The 14,522-nt window shown below is 37.4% G+C and overlaps 1 protein-coding gene across 1 annotated transcript in view; it reads right to left on the bottom strand.

The window, feature by feature from the left end:
- Positions 1 to 14,522, bottom strand: part of LOC125917905 (cilia- and flagella-associated protein 47-like) — a gene marked incomplete at its 3' end in the record, with an annotated part of 51,085 nt that overhangs the window by 15,045 nt on the left and 21,518 nt on the right. Inside the window, exons 3-4 of the mRNA XM_049623987.1 lie at positions 1,070 to 1,266; positions 31 to 174 (exon numbers count right to left, since the gene is read on the bottom strand). Coding sequence (XP_049479944.1) covers positions 31 to 174; positions 1,070 to 1,266 — 341 coding nt within the window. The remainder of the gene's footprint in view (positions 1 to 30; positions 175 to 1,069; positions 1,267 to 14,522) is intronic.

The raw sequence follows: 14,522 nt of genomic DNA, 5'->3' as shown, positions 1-14,522 counted from the left end.
ACTAGGGAAAAAAAATCAGTGAGTTCATACCATAATCTCACATTCCAAAATAGGTCTGAATGTGAGAGGATACTGCACAGTTTCACCTGCTCCAACATATAAAACAGAAGGTCCATAAAACCATTCTCCTTCTATAGTAACTTGACATTTCCATTCATTCTTTGTTTTGTTATTCTAAAGCGTGAAAAAAAAGTAGAAAAATGTCAGAGGGATGATGATGATGAAGTTGAGTTACATATTAGTTCTTGGTATTTTTAATAAAATTATATATTATATTTTAAATTACATTTCAGAAAAATTACCACTTGAAAGTCATAGTTGTTATGAACAACTATCAACAATGTGAACATAAGGCATGAGCATGACTATGCTTTCAATGTCAAATAGGCTGATCCATGGGTTATTTAATATTTAAGGAAATATTTGTTTAACTTACTAATTATTGTTAAAATTATAAAATGGTCTTAGAATCACACATTCTTCTCCTAATTATGGGCAATCTCTCTGGCAGACTGCTCAGATCACCAAGCTTATATATCCCATCAGAACAAATTTCTGTGCTTTGAGTAGACTTTTGTTATATCTTTAATAATTAAACAAACAAAAACCAATTTCTAGTCTAGAAAATTCAACATTCCTTACAAATATATAACCTTCTTCTATGCTGTAGTATCACTTTGATAGCCAAGCTACAGTCATTGTTCTTAGTGCCCATGAACCCATCTCAATTGTGAAGATCACAACGAAATTTGAAGTAGAGAGATTGGAGGCAGATCATTACTCTGCCTGGTGGAACCAGGAATTCCTTTTGAGTAGGAATGTGATGATAAGTTAAGGAAGTTAGAGTTAATTTTTTAAGGAATGAGATCCAATGGAAGTGATTAGTGAGGGAAGTAACATGGTAACATTTATATTCAGGAATATAAATTCCTGTCATCAACGTGGAAAAACAAATGGCAGCAGATAATGCAATTAGAAATTCTACTAGTTCAAGATGAAGGTTTGGAGGACTTTAATTGAGACAGTAGCAGTGGGGATGAAAAAAAGTACAAAAAATGTTTGCACTTACCACTGGAATATTCTGGGTAAGGGCTTCAAATGCTGGTGTTTCAAATTCAAACCTGGCCTCTGGTTCTTCTGCATTTACTATACCTTCAATGCAATAGACACGCACATCATACCGTGATGTCAACAAAATTTTACAAGGGTAGCGTCCAGCACTGAGAGGAACAAATCGTAAAGGAACTAGAACAGATCCACCTGCAACTATCAAAAACATTTAAAAAATAGCTTAATCATCTTTAATCACATAAATCCCAAAATTCATTTTGGGGTAAAGCAATATGTAATACTATTGTATTTAATGATATTGTATCATCTAGAAGAAACTAGCTTATCCTGAAGTAACACTCTACTCCTAAATCTCAAGGGCATAATAAGCAAGTTTATTTATCAGTGACAGAATATATCTTACATAGGTCACAGGAAGATCTACTCAGAGACCCATTCTGTGAAAGATTCCATGAGCTTGCAACTGTACTTGCAAGTACAGGTCAGGGGAAGAAAAGTGGCTGGATGTTTGTTCACGAGCTTTTCAGTGCTCAACTCAAAAGTAATACACATAACATTGGGGTGCCTGGGTAGCTCAGTTAAGCACCCAACCCTTGATTTCGGCTCAGATCATGATCTCACAGTTTGTGGGTTTAAGCCCTGTGTCGGGCTGTGGACTGACAATGTGAAGCCTGCTTGGGATTCTCTCTGTCTCTCTCTTTTTCTCTCTCTCATAATAAACAAACCAACAAACAAACAAACATACATTAAAAAAATAATACACATTACAGATGACCCTTGAATAATACAGGCTTGAACTGTGCAGGTCCACTTACACACAGAATTTTTTCAATAAATACAAGAAAGTACTGTAAATGTATTTTCTCTTCCTTAGGATTTTCTTTCGTCTAGCTTACTTTATTGCAAGAATACAGTATACAATACATATAACATGCAAGATGTGTGTTAATCAACTGTTATGCTATTGGTAAGGCTTCTGGCCAACAAAGGGGCCCAAGGGGGCTATTAGTAGTGAAGTTTTGGGGGACTCAAAAGTAGGGATTTTCGACTGTGCAAGGGGGAGTTGTTCCTAGCACCTGTATTGTTCCAAGGGCCAATTAATTAATTGGTCAGAATCAAACCCATGGCTCTATCTAACTGAATGGAGACTGAGAAATAAGACAGATATGTGGAATATTTGGTGAGCATTATTGTCTGCCACATTTCTTATTTATTTATTTATTTATTTATTTATTTATTCATTTATTTATTATTTTAAGTTTATTTTGAGAGAGAGTGTGTGCAAGCAGGAGAGGGGGAGAGGGAGGGGGAGAGGGAGGGGGAGAGGGAGAGGGAGAGGGAGAGGGAGAGGGAGAGGGAGAGGGAGAGGGAGAGAGAGAGAGAGAAGGAGGGAGGGAGAGAGAAAGAACCCTAAGCAGGATCCATGCTCAGCATGGAGCCCAATGCGGCGCTTGATCCCAGGACCCTGGGATGATGACCTGAGCTGAAATAAAGAGTTGGATGCCCAACCAAGTGAGCCTCCCAGGTGTCCCTGTCTGCCACATTTCTATGACTTAGGGATACTCTGTTCCATACTAATCAAAATAATTTGTAGCTTGACCAGCAGGTTGAGATAATTTTTCCATAGTTAAAAAAACAAGGGAAGCAGAAGGAGGCATGCCCAAATAATACTTCTCACATCACCTTGTTATACCATTAACCTTAAGTCAACAGTTAACAGCAGTTTAATGGTGGGTAGGCTTCTATGCTTGTCTTTTCCTTCTAATCAACACTAGTTTTTTTCTCTGCAGCTCACCATCCTCCATGAAATGAAGATGAATAAATAAAATATGCAAAAATTTATTTATAAAATAAATAGAAATCTCATGACACTAAAATAGGATGTAGTATAAGAATATAACATAAATTTCCCCACTAATGGCAAAGTATTTAAGTAATAGATAAAAAAGAAATGATAAAAAAATGATTAAAGCCTAGTTCTGTATTAGAAAGTTTTCTGAAACCAAGAAAACAAATCAAGCTTATCAACCAATGACCAGATAAGTATTATGACATCAATTAGCTATAATTTTAATTCATTCACGTTTAGCACCTCAAATGTTAAAAATGGCAAACCTGTTTTCAAATACACTGAAATTTATGCAAAGAAAATCAGTCACTCCTGTAAGAACATTAATTGCTTTAAATCATTTTAAAATCGAATTGGGGATTTGTATATGTGTGGTATACATTAGGTGTTATATACTATAAAAACATATTAATTACATGCACTGTAGCATGCTGCATGCTGTATGTTTCTATGTGTCATACATAATACATATAATGTTAGTGTTATACATTGTATACTAAAATACACTGACGATGGATCACATTTGAAATCTATATTACATCTAAGCAAAGTTCAAGATTATCAGCTGGTCTAAAGAGAAAACAAAGGCTGTCAGAATGTTGTTATTTTTATTCTATCAAATTTAATTTTAGAATAAAAATTTTCTTCTCAAAAAGGACTCCAGTCACATTTTATCATCAGTGATTCATGGACTGTTTTCATTCTGAGAGAATTATTTGAGTTGTGACAACATCATTAGAACAAACCAGGTGAGATAATCATGTGATCAAAACATGTGCTTTATTAACAGAAATAAAGAAACCTCATCGTTCTCTTTCACGAACAGACTGAAAGGAAAATATTTAGATTAGGTAATTTAAATAAAATTATACTGCTTAGAATAGGAAATTTAAGCAACTCAAGAGTAATTATTATTCTCATTGAAGACAGAGAATAACTGGCTATTTAATAGTAAACATGATTCAATGCACAAGTCCCAGTGTAAAGCTCCTACCAAAAGCTTTATGTTATATGCTACTCCCTTTTCCCTAAAAATATCGACTTCTTAATGATACTGAGTGTGAAAGTGAAAGCCAAGGACGTTCTTAAGTGAGCATTTTCCAACTCATGAAATGTTCATGAGTAAAGACCTTAAGGAATGCACAGTGCCAGCCTCTCTCCTTTACCAGTTGGAAAAGGAATCCATCCTAACAGTGGAATTCATGGAAATGATCACTTTTTTTAAATGTTTATTTATTTTGGGGGGGAGGGGTAGAGAGGTGGGGATGGAGGATCCTAAGCGGGCTCTGTGGTGACAGCAGCAAGCGCAATGTGGGGCTCAAATTCACGAACCCCAAGATCATGACCTGAGCCGAAGTCAGATGCTTAACTGACTGAGCCACCCAGGCACCCATGATCACTTTATTTCTGAAGGTACAGTGATAAAACAATTGTAATTTAATTGATTCATGCCACAAACGTAAGTAGAAATATCATAAACTATCAACAGGAAGTCACTTCTGAATTAAGCCAGTATCCACATTCCCTTAAGATGTAAAATAGCAGAGGTGGAGAGGATTTGGATTTTTAAAAATTTGGAAATTTTATGGCTACATTATATCATCAAACTATCATTCTCTTTTTGGGATATGTTTTCTCAAAGTGTTTTCCAGTTCTGCACTGCAGCAGATACTGTCTACGCCCTGCCAGGTCCCCTGGGCATTTAAATCCTCCCTGTACGCAAATGGCTTTATGGAAAACTGTGACATTCTCTCCGAGGGCTTTCTCTGAACATATGAGGGTACTCAGCCTTCACATGGATCAGACCACAAATGTGTTTGTAGTCCTCAACAAATATGTAACAAATCGGTGGAAAAATAACCCAGCGTCTTTGACTTTTGGTAGGAATAACTCTAAAGTGAATTCTACACGAACTCCTAGAGATCCCCAGGGCAACTGAGCCCAAAATGTTAATAGTAGTGACTATTCATTAACAGTCCCTGAATTGGCTTCTCCTTGATGTCTCTCACTCTCTCATACTCTTACCTATGGTTTCTGAGATCACCTCTCAAACTACTTGCTCTCAAGACCTTGTTTCAGGGTCTGATGCTGGGGATCCCCAACGAAACTCACACCCTTAGACCCAGGAAAGAGAGCTTCCCATCCAGGGCCTCATGCTTTCTAGGGCCTCTGAGTCTCCTCTGGCACCATCTCTTTGGACATGCAAGGAATACGTGGGCCCAATGGTACAGGCCTACATGTAACCCAGCCCCATCCGTGTTCCTAGTTCATGGGATGCCATAATTCACAATCCAGAGTGTTTGGATCCTATTTCCAGGACCTTCACAGGACTCTTTTCTTTGAAAGTTTTCTCAGTGGAACACTGCTAGAATTGAAACCTAATGTGTGGCTATCGAAGGGAGGATAGAGACCAAGATTAATTATGTGGGCTGATGCATCCACAAATTTGTACATGAGACCTCTTAAGGTACATGCTGTCGAAGTTGAAGGAAGGAAGAGAACAGAGTGAGCACCTGGCCAGGGCCCAGCTATTCTGTGCTATCATATTCTAGGGCAAAACTCTGAGGTGGCCAAGAATTCTAAATTCAAACTTGGTCTTACAGGTTGGTGTAAAGTTATATTTGCCAGGGTGGAATAATAGAATATAATCTATTTAAAAATTTGTTAGTTTGACTTACCACTTAAAAACTTTAGACATATGGTACATGGGCTTCCACCTGTACTTTTGAACTGGCATCACATATGTTAGGGACAATCTGGACCTGTCCTTTCCATCCCTACTCTACTCAGATGTAGCTCACCTGGGGCCTTTCCTACACATATGATCCTAGTAACTGTGGCAGTTCCCAAGGTTCTGTAATTAAAGATAACAAAATATATCTAAATTTAACAGACTGCAGTTACTGAAGGAAATGAAGGAAATAAAGACAGAATCTCTCCAATGAAAGAATACATAATTTTATATAACATTAGCTACTAGAAGAAGTCAGTGTGATGCACAGTTTTTTAAATAATCCATAAAAATATGCTACGCTTGGATCCTAGGAAAGGTCATGGTTGGGACAATAAGTCAATACTGTTCTTTTCGTTAACTATCAGTGCAAAAACAAACTACCTTAAAACTTAGTGGTTTAAGGACACAACCATCTATTTGCTCATGCTTTAGTGGTCTGACCTCATTTGGGAAAGCTCATGTATTTTATGTGGTATTAGCTGGGCTCACTCATAATTTGGGACCTCAACTGGGAATTCTGTCCATGAGCTCTCTAACCCATGAGATGAGCCCAATGTTTCAAATAGTACATGAAAATTACTAACAGCAAAAGAGAGCCCTCATGTATGAATGGTCATCGTACATCAGTTTCTTTCACATTCCTTAACAATCCATTGGCCAAAGCAAGTCACATGGCCAAGACCAGGGTCAACAAGAGAGGAGACTACACAAAACATATGTACAGCCAGATGTGATCCACATGAGCTTTACTGAAACAATCTACCACGTCTTAACTGCAAAGGAAGATACGTGTATAAAACTGGTAAGGCGAGAGTTAAAAATCCTGTTTTCTAGTTTTAGCTCCTTTCCTATATTGTGTGACCTTAGGTAAACAATTTAAAGAGGTGTTTTTTTTTAGAATTTAAGTTCTTCATCTGTTTAAATTAAGGAGTAAGATTTGATGAGTGGCTTTTAAATGTCTTATTTTTTGGCTTGGGGCACTGTGTCTGAAAAATACCAAAGACAGAATTTCAATACATAAATATAAAGCAAAGTAAGCTAGAGTTGATCTAGTTGAAGTAGAATGAGCAGCTAGAAGCTTCCATTCTTTTGCACAGCTCCCCTATAGACAGACAAAAGCATTTTAAAAGAACGCTAGGGCTCTATGGAATCTAATTTGATTAACTGACTTCTATTAGGTTTCTTTCTGCCTTAATGTTTCATGATTAGATGAAAGCACATCAGAAATATGGAAGAGACTAAGTGATATAGCCAAATCGTCATTATCTTCCACAGTTAATTATTTAGTATAATATTAGCAAGCATATCTTAATTCAGAAAATGAGATATCAAGAGAGTTACTATATTTATGATGTGAATTCATTTATATAAATTAATTTATAATAAATACTTATTTGTTGTGAATGAATGCACAAGTAATTATATTTTCAGAGAATTTTGTGGCCCATTTGCTAATCTCACTTCCATCTACTACTAGAAAGTTTCAGTGCAGATTCTTTTTTCTATTCTACAAACAAAAAGACCAAATCACACACTATTGGGGATTTTACCCATTTTAGTTACTTTATCATGTTCTTATTGGTGCCCGAGCATGGACCTCACAAATACTCCGGTAAATGACAGATTCATTGTATGCTAATGACTGCTCATTATTATTATTATTAATACCAGAAACATGAAGTATGCCATAGACTTCATATAAAAAAAAAGAAAAGGATTCAGCAATTACATATTTTAGAGTGTGCTTCATTTATTTTGTAAACTGTTTTCTTCAGTAGTAGTTTAGTATCATCCATTCAGGAAAAACTGTTTTCTGAAATGGCTTGCTGCTTAGATTGTCAAAGTTATTATACTATTCCATAAAGCAAAAGCAATTTTTAAAATGATAAAGACCCACACTATTTATGGACAAATTCAATTTTTGAAATACTGGTTAAAATGGATTTTGTCACTTCAAAAAAGGTTCAACCACTTTTGCTTTGCTATTACACACAAGATCTAAAATCATATAATGTTTAAGGGTGAAAAGAAAGAGAGGTATCAAAAAAGATAGAAAAAAGAAAAAAGGAAGAAAGGAAGAAGGAAGGAGGATTAAAAAAAAAAGGAGAGATGGAAGTAGGAATCAAGGAAGGAAAAAGGTTTTCAGGGATGCTAAGAGAATGAACGGCATGTGGCCTTTTTCTCCTAACCAATTCTAAATGGCTGAGAGCACTGGACTTTTCTCCCCATGAAGTTTGTAAGTATCTGTGACCAAGAAAGACCGGTATGCAGTTCCCTGTCAGATTTCGCTGAAAGCCAATACCTGTACATGCTCACAGATGCCCTAAAGCATAGAAAGAAGCCCAGAGAGAGATCAAAGTGGTGTAATAGGTAAATGGCAAAATTTGACAATTATTTCCAGCAGAGCCACGGTAGGCTTATCAGGTAAAGGAAAACCTAATCTCATTAATTGTGTTGGTCAAGTCTAGTAGAGCTTTACTAATGTCCTGTCAGCTTGATCTTTCACTTATTCAAAGAAGTATAATAAATTCTCCTACTCTGTGGATTTGTTCATTTCTCCTTCCATATTTGTCAAATTTTGCTTCACATAGTTTGAGATTATGTGGTTAGGTGGAAATAAGTTTGGAGATTTTCTGCACATTGCAGGATTCTTTCTAAAATTAATATATTCATTAGCCTTAAAGTCTATTTATCCTAATATATTTAAGCCAGCTAATTTTTGATTGGTATATACCTAGTATATATACCTAGATATCTTACCAGGTAATTTTGTCAACAGCATACAGCTCCATTTCACTTTCTATGCTGAAAATATCACCTTTCACCATTTGGTCTGTTTATATTTACCATGATTAATGACCTATTTGTGTTGAACATCTCATATGCTGCTTCTCTGTACTACATCCTTCTTTCAATTCTTCTCTGTTACTGTATTCTATTGGACTCATCAACGTTTTATTTCCTTTTATGCCTCTATTGGTTCAGAAATTATATATTCTATCTTTATATTTTCTTGGTTGTCCCAAGTTTTCAATATTTACACTTTATTAAAAACATCTGAAAATAATTCAAACCTCTTCCCCTCAAATACAAGAACCTTACACATCTAATGGCAATACCCATCCCCCTGGTAAAGTTATTTCCTAGTAATTGAGTTCACTTTGCTTTTAAAACACCTGAATTATTCATTAATGTTTCCATAGCCAACACTCATTGAGATTTACACACATTTATTGATGATTTTAATAACCATTCTTACTGGGTCCTAATTCTTTTTTCTGAATTCAATTTCCTTCATTGCTAAATAGGTCCTCCATTTGTTCTTTTAGCAAATATCTGTGAGTTTTAAATTGTCTCCGTCTCATTGTGGGATTGAAAATATTTGTATTTCATCCTTACTCTTGAGTGATAGTTTACTGGGATTTAAAATTCTAGGCTGACAGTTAATTTGCTTCAGCACTGTAATTCCATTGTCTTCTGGCTTCTCTTGACACTGTTGGGAATTGCGCCTTCAGTATAATTTTTGTTCCCTTGAAAATAATGTGTCTTTTTCTCTCCTTGCTTTTCAGAATTTACCCTTCTATTGTTTCACTATAACCGGATTAAGTGAATTTAGGTGTCACTCTTTTATCTTCTACAATCAAAAAAAAAACATTTCTGCCTTTTCTTTTCTCGCTTGCTCCTACAATAAGACAGGCATCTTTCCCAGGTGGCCACTTGTACAGGGTCTCATTCTCCTTTCACTTTGCAGGGACTTCTTAGATCTAAACATGGAGGTAGCTCAACACATCCCCATGGGTCAATTTCCTGTATCCAACAAGCATCCATCTATGAGCTGTAGGGAGGATATTTTCTTACATCCCTTGTCAGTTTTCAAATAATCTAGGGAAAAGCTGACATTTTAGAAAATGGCGTTATCTTCCTACTGATGGATAAACTCTCATGTCACCAGTAACATGCACCACAAATCACTTGGCTTCTTATCACCTCTGCCACCACCACATCTACCTGCTCGATTCTATAAATCCTTGATAGAATGATGTTCCTCCACATTTTCCCCTAAGGCTCCAGTTATTTTAAGTCCAGAGGGTTTGGATTGTCAAGAGGGATGCAGAGAAAGAAATGTTAATAGAGGACCACTTTAGAAAGTACTTCACACAGATTCATTCATTAGAAAAAAAGTTTTATAACACCTACTATGTGCCAGGAGGGATGCAATGAAGAGGCAGCTTCCTAGTTTTCTGGGACGTGCAGATAATACATTTCTGAGGAAAAGACACATCATGGGACTAGACTGTTTGTTCTGTATACTTAAATTTTCTTTTAATTAGGTATGAGCTGTGGAGGCTATTAAATGTGTTTTTCAATCAGGCCACATCAGCTCAGTAATTACTGGGAATTCCTCATAGGATTTATGTAAATGGGTGGCTGTTATCTTTCCTTTCCATTGCTACTGAATTTTTGAATTTCCGTATGTATTCATGGATCATTTAATGGAAAATTAGAAGAGAGCTTATTATGGAGTAGCAGCTTGCCAATATTTTAACTAGGAAGTTGTCTTTTCTATATAATTTTTTAAGAAGACAAAATTTCCAAGAGAACTGAAACAAAATTTCTAATTAACCCCTCCATGGGGAAGGAAGCAAGGGATTACTGACGACAAATTAACTGTTTTGCATTTCCAATTCTGAATACCATAAACTTTGTCTAATTGTTATGTGTTAAAAATAAAATCTGTTTTAAACAGAGTTGATTTTCAAGTTCTCTAGATTGATATACTAAGAGTGCAAATTAAGCTGTTAGCAAGCCAATAAACAACACGTTCTCTAGGGCTTAAACTAGGGGGAGAGGCTTATGCAATTTTTGATTAAATGTCATCCTAAATGTATTATTGCATAACATATGTTCACTATTGAAGATCTAATAGAAAGATTAAGACGCTGTTTGAAGTTCACATTTGTTTTTGCTTGCAGGCTCTACGTCCATAGATATAAAACAATAAAAGGCAAAGTGAGATATTGATAGAACCAAAAGTATCTTACAATAGAACTATAAGGAGAAGTAATATATACACAGTCTTGGATATTACAATTATGTTGACTTGGATATGGCAAATTATTTGACTCAAAATGTACTTTTTTTGATAATATAAGACACAATCTTGTTTCGTTATTGTATGGTGCAAAGCAGAAAGAAAGAACCTGGGGCTGACAGAACCCCCAAATGTTATGACAAGACACAGATTAACAAATGAACAAGCTGGAAACTCTGGCTCTGGGAGGACACGTATGGGAGGGCAGCCAGAGGAGAAAGGTGAATTAGTCAAACATTTGTGCCTGGGATTTTCAAAAACAGAAGCAAAATTATAATCAAGTATGTAGACCAGACATAAGAAAAACTAGGTCAGGCTGACATCAGTGACCAGTTCTACAAGTCAAGAAAGACCTAGGATCCCAAGTTCAGAGGCAAGGTTCTTGTTTGAGGGAGCTTGGGCTGTCCAGAACAAGGGTGGATGGTAGGAAGAGTTTACTGGTACCTAGGGAGGAGTCTGAAAACAACTCACTAGTATTGTAAGAAATAAAGTTGAAGTCTATAGCTGAGTACTAGAACACGAGGGATAGAGGAAGATGCAATCACAAGGATGGGATCATACAAAGAAGGGGCCCAGGCTGCCAGATTAATATTACTGTACTACTCATGAGACTGCAGGCATGACAGGGGAGCCTGGGGGACAGCACCAATGGGTGCTTACATCCCAGGTCTCAGAAGAGAATTGGCTCAGGACCTGGGATGAAGTATTTGAGCAGAGACAGTAGGGAAAAGGGAAAGAAATTGGATATTGTCTATGGAAGCTGCTGACGGTGTAACGAGAAGAATTCTTTAAAATATTAACAGTTGATAAATAAACATTTAAAAAAATTTTAAAAAGGGGCGCCTGGGTGGCTCAGTCAGTTGAGTGTCAGACTTCAGCACAGGTCATGATCTCGTGGTCTGTGAGTTCGAGCCTCGCGTCGGGATGGATCTGTGCTGACAGCTCAGAGCCTGGAGCCTGCTTCCAATTCTGTGTCCCTCTCTCACTCTGCCCTTCCCTCGCTCATGCTCTGTCTCTCTCTCTCTGTCAAAAATAAACATTAAAAAAATTTTTTTTAAATATTAACAGTTGGGGTTGCCTGCGTGGCTCAGTAGGTTAAGCACCCGACTCTTGATTTTGGCTCAGGTCACAATCTCAAGGTTCATGAGATTGAGCCCCTCATCAGATTTGTTCTCTCCCCCTCTCTCTGCTCCTCCCCTGCGCACACACACACATTCTCTGTCTCTCTCTCTCTCTCTCTCAAAATAAATAAATAGGCTTAAAAAGACTAAAATATGAACAGTAAGACACCATTGCTGTGTGGGATATATTTCATGTGCTTCCTGAGATTCCCTTGGTTCCTCCACCTGCAACTTCCTCCAGAACTAATGGAGCCAACCCCTCAGCTTCTGTGTCATGGACAGGTAGATCAGTCCCATGCTCAGAATTTCTGGCTCCTCTTGCCATGGTAGCACATGGAACCTGGCATTCTGTGGGGCCAGGGAAGGCCATCTCAAAGCCTAGCCCCATTAACTCCCATGGAGTAAAATCTGGCCAATAGGTACAGGAGACAGGAGGTTAACATATACACAGAATTCCTTTCCTCCCTCTCCCACGAGGATGGCTCAGAGGCACTTTTCACACTGTTTTGCAAAAGTGACACTTGCTGAGCGACCTGTTGCATCTATTCATGGAGATAGTGAGCGACCTGTTGCATCTATTCATGGAGATAGCTAGCAGACACTGAGATAGCAGCTCAAGCGTCATTCACTGTTTCACTTTCCATCCTTCCCTTTCTTGTTTCTCTTTTTTCTCACTCTCATTGCCCTGAGTTTGCAACTCCCAAGTAAAGCATCAATATATGATTCTTGCTTTGGGCTTCGTTTTCTAGGGGACTCAAACTAAGACAATCACCAACCTAAGAATAAAGAGCAGTGTGACTTTTTAATGCAGCATTGCAAAAAGGAAAAATCAACAAAGACTTTAGATTTGAGTGCTTACTCAAAAGACTTGATGTGACCTCTTACATGGCCTCTGAAAGGGATTTTAATTTTCTGGGATTGACTTTCTCCATTTGCAAAATGGAGACGTAAAGTGGTGGCATTATTCTGTACAGCAATGGTTCCCCAACTCTAATATGTGGATTAACTATGATGGTGATCCAGAAGGAGGCTTTTATTTTATTTTTAAACATTTATTTATTATGAGAGAGAGCAAGAGCACAGAGGATGGGCAGAGAGACAGGGAGACAGAGAATCCCAAGCAGGTTTTGCATTGTCAGCGCAGAACCCAATGCGGGGCTCGACCTCACAAATCGTGAGATCATGACCTGAGCAGGGTCGAGAATCAGATGAGTCAGATGCTTAACCGACTCAGCCACACAGGCGCCCCTTGAAAGAGACTTTTAAAATACAGGTTCCTAAACCTCTTCCGACCTGGGAGTGATTCAGTAGGTCTAGAGTTGGCCCTTGAAGGTGTATTTTGTAAAAGGTCCCCAGGTGCCACTGTACAGCCAGAGTTGGCAACTATCAGCAACATGGAAAGAACGCAGGCTTTGGACACTGCACCTCTCAAATCACTTTCATTTGTCAGAAGCTCAGCTAAAACTAGCAGGAACCACAGAGGTAATGTGTTGACCCAGTAAGTGGCATGCCCAAAGGGAATGACCACCTTTACAGTGACAGCATCCAGAGATGCACCTGAAATCATAAGATGTCATCCATCTTTCTCTACGTGGACCTCATTCTTGGAGACTCTACCCACTTACACCAGACTTCTATCCTCCCAGCTTGGCAGACCTGGGGAAAAATATCCCTTTTCCAGGGCACCTGGGTGGCTCAGTCATTTGAATGTCCAACTTTGGCTCCAGTCATCATCTTGCATTCGTGGGTTCGAGCCCCATATCGGGCTCTGTGCTGACACCTCAGAGCCTAGAGCCTGCTTTGGATTCTGTATCTCCCTTTCTCTCTGCCCCTCCCCTACTTGTGCTTTGTCTCTCTCTCTCAATCTCTCCCTCTCAAAAAAAAGTTAAAGAAAATTTAAAAAATATATATTCCTTTTCCAAAATTCCAGCAAAGATCCCAAGTCTCTCTAAACCAACTCAAATCCTGAAATAATTTCTGTAGCCAGGTGAATAAACACTCCAATGACTAGCAAGCTAAGTAGACAAGCAGTGACCAGCTTGAACTGTGTATCAGAGTTATCATGTGCCCAATTACTGTCATTTCCACTAGTTTATAAGCTTCCTGAGGACAAGAATTTAGTATGATTTCTTCATCATTTGAACCCCTTTAAAACAAATCCAGATGAATGAATGAAAGTCTCCTAAATTTTTGATAAAATATAATGAAGTTTCTCACAAAAACAGATTTTAAAAAGTAACAAAACAAATGAAGAATGGAAGAGGCATAAATGTTACAGTTAAACTATACATTTTTAGGACAAATAATTAAATGAAATGCAGCATAGTTTAGATATGGATATGCATATATAATTAAATCATTTTTATTTTCTTAAATCATTTTTATATGTGAGAAAACATGCACTATGCCCAGAAAAAAAAAATCCAAGCTATCAATCCTCCACAGAAATTCTTTTTTTTTTCCTCCACAGAAATTCTTTCCTAACATTTCCAGTAAGCATTTCTAGTTTTTTCTCTTCTTATTATCTTAAGACTTATTGGAATCACACAATTAGAGCTCAAATATTCTGATAAAGATTTACATATTACTACATAATTTCCATCTCAAAAATCACAATGTTAACTGCAAGTCTAAAATCTCTCTTTCTTGGGGCAC

The sequence above is a fragment of the Panthera uncia genome, unplaced genomic scaffold (genome assembly GCF_023721935.1).
Source record: "Panthera uncia isolate 11264 unplaced genomic scaffold, Puncia_PCG_1.0 HiC_scaffold_288, whole genome shotgun sequence".
In the NCBI taxonomy this organism is placed as follows: Eukaryota; Metazoa; Chordata; class Mammalia; order Carnivora; family Felidae; genus Panthera; species Panthera uncia.
Note: the sequence above shows the minus strand (reverse complement) of the source record. Positions and strands in the feature narration are given on the sequence as shown.